Here is a 6164-nt window from a genome sequence, read left to right on the forward strand (position 1 = left end):
CACACCATTAGGGATCTTCCTCGATACTGGCCTCTCTCCACAATGTTTGGGTCCGGAAATCAAGTTTCATGGGCCCTAGACATGCAAATCCATCGAGAATCACTCTCCAGACCAAATTTGGACTCATCTGTGAAAAGAACATTGGCCCACCGTTCGACCATTTACGTGGCATGTTGATAGCTTCATTCTAGGCATTCCCCTCTGTGAAGACACAACAGAGGTAAACAGACAGTAGGTCTCCTACAATAAAGGCCACTCTACTGAAGGCTTCTGTACATTGTTTGCCTTGATACAACATTTCCAGGGGATGCTGCGAGGTCAGATGCCAGTTGCAGTGCAGTACTAAGGAGGTACCATCGTGACCTTAGAGCCAAATAATGGTCCACTTTTTCTGATGTCACGTGTGGGCGGCCCTGTCCTGGTCTCTGGGATACAGTTTTGGTCTCTATAAACTGTCGCCTCGTCCAAGAAACGATGGAACAATTCACATTTAGTCATCAGGTCACATCAGTTTGCAACTCTCCTGTTTCCATTCTTCCTACACAGCAGAGTGTCTGTAGGCATTTCTCCATGCCATACTGCACCATCTGTGACTCTGTACGCAGAAAATGTGTATGTGAGACTATCATGCAAAAAAACTACCCTGCTTGATAGGTGCCCTGACATCATTGCTGGCATTGTCGTCTGTAAATCGGAATGCCATCTTCCATGCAGAACATGATCATAGCAACATGTGTTGACAGTTTGTATGATTGTTATCATGAATTAGACACAGAACAAGAAAATAGCAGTTTCTTGCTTTAATTTTGGACTCTAGTGTAGATCAGAAACATCAGAGGGTCTATAACACTTCCTTGGGGAAAGCCAGATATCACTTTCATTTTACTCAATGACTTTATGTCTGTTACTACATACTATGACCTTTCTGACAAGAACCACAAATCCAGTCACACATCTGAAACAATACTCCACAGGCATGCAATTTAATTAGAAGTGTCTTTTGAGGAACTGCGTCCAAAGCCTTCTGGAAACTTAGAAATATGGAATCAATTTGAGATCCTCTATTGATAGCACTTATTACTTCATTAGAAGAATGAGCTTTTTGTGTTTCACAAGAAACATCTTTTTTTGAATCCATGCTGTGTGTCAGTAGACAATTTCCTTCGAGGTAGTTCATAATGTTCAAACACAGTAAATGTTCCAAACTCCTATTGCAAATTGATTTCAGTGATATGGGTCAGTAATTCATCTGATTACTCCTGTTTCCCTTCTTGAGTATTGATGTGATCTGTGCAATATTCCTGAGTTTAGGTACAGATCTTCTGTTGAGCAAGCAGCTATACAGGGTGTTAAAAAAAGGTACGGCCAAATTTTCAGGAAACATTCCTCACACACAAAGAAAGAAAATATGTTATGTGGATATGTGTTTGGAAATGCTTACTTTCCATGTTAGAGCTCATTTTATTACGTCTCTTCAAATCACATTAATCATGGAATGGAAACACACAGCAACAGAATGTACCAGCATGACTTCACTTTGTTACAGGAAATGTTCAAAATGTCCTCCGTTAGCAAGGATACATGCATCCACCCTCCGTCGCATGGAATCCCTGATGCAGCCCCGGAGAATGGCGTATTGTATCACAGCCGTCTACAATACGAGCATGTCTCTACATTTGGTACCGGGGTTGCTTAGACAAGAGCTTTCAAATGCCCCCATAAATGAAAGTCAAGAGGGTTGAGCTCAGGAGAGCAAGGAGGCCATGGAATTGGTCAGCCTCTACCAATCCATCGGTCACCAAATCTGTTGTTGAGAAGCGTACGAACACTTCGACTGAAATGTGCAGGAGCTCCATTGTGCATGAACCACATGTTGTGTCGCACTTGTAAAGGCACATGTTCTAGTAGCACAGGTAGAGTATCCCGTATGAAATCCTGATAATGTGCTCCATTGAGCGTAGGTGGAAGAACATGGGGCCCAATCAAGACATCACCAACAATGCCTGCCCAAACGTTCACAGAAAATCTGTGTTGATGACGTGATTGCACAATTGCGTGTGGATTCTCGTCAGCCCACACATGTTGATTGTGAAAATTTACAATTTGATCACTTTGGAATGAAGCCTCATCCATAAAGAGAACATTTGCACTGAAATGAGGATTGACACATTGTTGGATGAACCATTCACAGAAGTGTACCCGTGGACACCAATCAGCTGCTGATAGTGCCTGCACATGCTGTACATGGTACGGAAACAACTGGTTCTCCCACAGCACTCTCCATACAGTGACGTGGTCAATGTTAGCTTGTACAGCAGCAACTTCTCTGACACTGACATTAGGGTTATCGTCAACTGCACGAAGAATTGCCTCGCCCATTGCAGGTGTCCTTGTCGTTCTAGGTCTTCCCCAGTCGCGAGTCATAGGCTGGAATGTTCCGTGCTCCCTAAGACGCCGATCAATTGCTTTGAACATCTTCCTGTCGGGACACCTTCGTTCTGGAAATCTGGGCCAACTGGTGGTGAATTGAGGAAGTACAGTACATACTGACGAAACTAAAATGAGTTCTAACATGGAAATTAAGCGTTTCCGGACTCATGTCCACATAACATCTTTTCTTTATTTGTGTGTGAGGAATGTTTCCTGAAAGTTTGGCCGTACCTTTGTGTAACACCCTGTATATGATTACTACGTATGGGGCTATTGTATCAGCATAATCTGAAAGGAACCTAACTGGCATACTATCTGGACTGGAAGACTTTCCTTATTAAGTGAGATAAGCTGATTTGTTGTATTTAGGTCGATAAAGGCAATGAACAGAGGGGTTTTCTGCTCATGGCACTTTTCCTGAACTTGCCAAAATGTGAAGATCATATTGACTGTGGATCATTGGGGGTGAAACCCACATTGTTCCTCAGGGTATATGCGCTCAACAAGCTTGTGAAGTCTGCGCAACACAACACGGACAAATGTTATTCCAGGTATACTAAGAAGTGAGATTCGACGGTGACAGTTGCAATTGCCGTGATCACCTTTACTTTTGTATAAAATAAAGATATTGGCATTGTGCATGTCTTGCGGCACAGTACCCTTAGCCCAACATTTCAGTAAGAGGTTGAAAAACAGTGGAAAACCTAGCGTAAGTTTTACAATTTCTGTGGAGATGTTGTCTTTGCCAGGGCGCTTCCCACATTTAAGCTGTACAATTGCTATTTGAAGCTCATCCATAGTAAGCGTGACATCCAAGTCATGGTAAGGTGTCATCTGAGGAATTTCATCCACTTTGTTTGGACTAATGTTGATGGGATGTGAGTAAAGGCTGGAGTAAATTTCAACCAAACAGTACAACTGACGATTTCGATCTGTGATGACTTTTCCATCTATTCCCTCAAATGGTACGCTCTTCTTTGGAATGGGTCCAATGGCCCATTTGATGCCCGAGTATACACCACCAATGTCGCCAGCATTGAAACACTCCTGTATGCCAGTGCACAGTTACTCCCAGTAGGAATTGATGCAGTTGCAGACAGTGTATTGAACAGCTGCCTTTGCTTTGCTTTGCTTAGCTCCCTGCATGTAGAATTGCATGGGTTTTTACACCAGATGACAGTGGCCTGATGCTTAGCCTCAAGGAGAGGCTTCAGGACATTTACATTCTTGATGAACCAATTCTGGGATTTTGCTTCCAGATTACCAAACACATTTCCAGCCGTAATAGTATGAAGCAATTTTATGTTCTTCCAGTCTTTGGAAATAGGAGTACTGGGTCCCCAGGGATCCACGTCTTTTCGTATCTCATCACTAATTACTTCTATTGCAGCAGTGTTTCTTGTTTGGCAAAGATTAATTTTTGTTTTGCAAGGTGTTCTGGCAGAGTGAAACTTTTTAGTCACAAAGCACACTTTTGTCACTACTAGTGCATGATCCGTGTCACAGTCCGCACTAATTAAAAAATGTGTAGAAAGTAATGCAGATCTTTCCTTTAGTTAGAATAAGGTCTAATTGGTGCCAATGTTTTAAGCTGGGATGCATCCAGGAAATCTTGTGGTTCAGTTCGCATTTAAAGTATGGATTGGTGACACACAACTGATACTTTTCACACAATTCATCAACCGTAGACCCTTTCCTTCATCTTGCCCACTCCATGTTTGCCTAGACAGTCAGGCCAAGTGGCAAAATCACTAACAATATGACCATTGAAATCACCAAGGATGCATAGACGGTCCCCAGAGTGCACTCCTTGTACCACATTGCTGAGTTGTTCATAAAAGTGATCCTTGGCATCTGCAGCTGAAGTAAAAGTTGATGCATATACAGATATCAGCGTCACTGGTCCACTATTTGTTGTGAAATGAAGAGTCATATTGTGTTCTGAGATCCCTATCAGATGTTTGGATCAACACAGCAAATCATTGTGAACAGCAAAACCGATTCCGTGCTGTCTGGGGCTACCAACATCTTTGCCCTTCCAGAAAAAAGTGTAGTTTTCCCCTTCTTCTGGTAGCCTGAATTCCAGCAGTACTGTTATAGCGATATTAAGTCTAACTAGCTCTAAGTTGATAGTAGCCATTACGCGTAGCTCTTGTGAGCTTCCACAAGTGTCCAGGAAGCCTTTCAGCATAGAGCAAAAGTTCCATGTACTGATGCATAATGAAATGTCTTTACTTTTCATCTTATTTTTATTTTTCTAGCAGTGAGTGTCAATATTATGGTGAGGACTTCTAGCAATGCTAGTATTCCATACACCCAATGGAACAATTGGCACCAGGGTGGGCCAGTAACTAACTGACTGGGGGCTGCCCAGCTTCAAGCAGGAGGTGACTGGCCAGTGGACCTACAATGGGCCCTCCCACTGTCAATAGCAACCCCTGGCGCCCACTCCTACGCCCATTGGAGCGAGCTTATGACTGGTAACTGCCATTATCCGTGTTGTTTTCACATGGATGGAGTGTCCTCTCCATGGGTGCTACTGCACCTGGGATGCAGATTTTATGTTACGGTGATCTTGCCCACTACTCATGCCACCTTCTTGGCCTAGCTGACTAGTTCCACAGGAGCAAAAATACGCAACATGTGAAGTCAGGTTGGCTGCAGGCAATTGCCGTTCATTTCCAGTTGGACCGTGCTTGCGCCTAACGGAAGTGCCGATTCCGGGTTTCAATTTGAAATTGTCTCTCTCCCATACAGATGGCATGCCATTGCTAACAAAGTCTATATCTCTGAAGCCAAGAGATGGGAAACAGGAAGTGATAAGAGGAAAGAAAGGGTGTTGTGAGACACAATTTGTCTGGCTCCTCTGCAAAGGCCCGTCCAGCTTGGGAGGCCCTGCTGGTAGCTACGCTATGGCTGGCATGGCCCTCTGCTTCCCTGGAGCACACAAAACCTGTCACTCACATGGACAGTGCTACTCTAAGGTGGTGTCTCCTGAGAGGAATTGTGGGATAAAAGCAAAGCAATAACTGAAACAAAAGCAGTCTGTTTGAAAGTGCACATCTTTGAAATCAATATCTGCATCTAGGTAACATTCAGTATTATTTCTCCACCAAATGCATTGTAATAGGCTTGGCTCTTCCACATGTTTGTCAAGATGTTGCTGCTCAAGCCTGCCCCACTCTGAGAGTAGCCCTCCTGAGAACATGTAGGGCTCGAGAAGAGTTCCTGCAATGATGGACTATGAGTTTTAACTCATTCAAAGCATCGTCAACTGGGTTTATATGAACAGATATCACATACAGTTACATCTGGTTCACTCCTGTCCCCTGGAGGAAGGTGTTCAGAAGATTTGGTTAGTGTGTTCACAAAATTATTATCTTCTTCAAGTGTAAAGCAATTCCTGAAATGTTGACTGTAGAGCTGCATAATAGTTTGGAGGATCCTGTATTGATACTGCATAGCCTCCAACTAACCTTCAAGAGGTATTTGACATATGTACGTGATACCAGCCTCGGGCCTCGGGCATGGATGTGTGAGATGTCCTTGGGTTTAGGTAGTTTTAAGTTCTAGGGGACTGATGACCTTAGAAGTTAAGTCCCATAGTGCTCAGAGCCATTTGAACCAAAATACACTCCTGGAAATTGAAATAAGAACACCGTGAATTAATTGTCCCAGGAAGGGGAAACTTTATTGACACATTCCTGGGGTCAGATACATCACATGATCACACT

The 6164-nt window shown here is 43.4% G+C and overlaps 1 protein-coding gene across 1 annotated transcript; it reads right to left on the reverse strand.

Annotated features, from left to right (window-relative positions):
• Window positions 1-2886: 2886 nt before the first annotated feature.
• LOC126298328 (uncharacterized) lies at window positions 2887-4363 on the reverse strand. The gene is made up of 3 exons (XM_049989623.1): window positions 4121-4363; window positions 3654-3980; window positions 2887-3477 (listed from the first exon to the last, which is right to left on the reverse strand). Exons 1-3 carry the CDS (start codon window positions 4361-4363, stop codon window positions 2887-2889), a joined length of 1161 nt encoding a protein of 386 aa, XP_049845580.1.
• Window positions 4364-6164: the final 1801 nt, after the last annotated feature.

Source organism: Schistocerca gregaria, chromosome X, assembly GCF_023897955.1.
Source record: "Schistocerca gregaria isolate iqSchGreg1 chromosome X, iqSchGreg1.2, whole genome shotgun sequence".
Classification (NCBI taxonomy): Eukaryota; Metazoa; Arthropoda; class Insecta; order Orthoptera; family Acrididae; genus Schistocerca; species Schistocerca gregaria.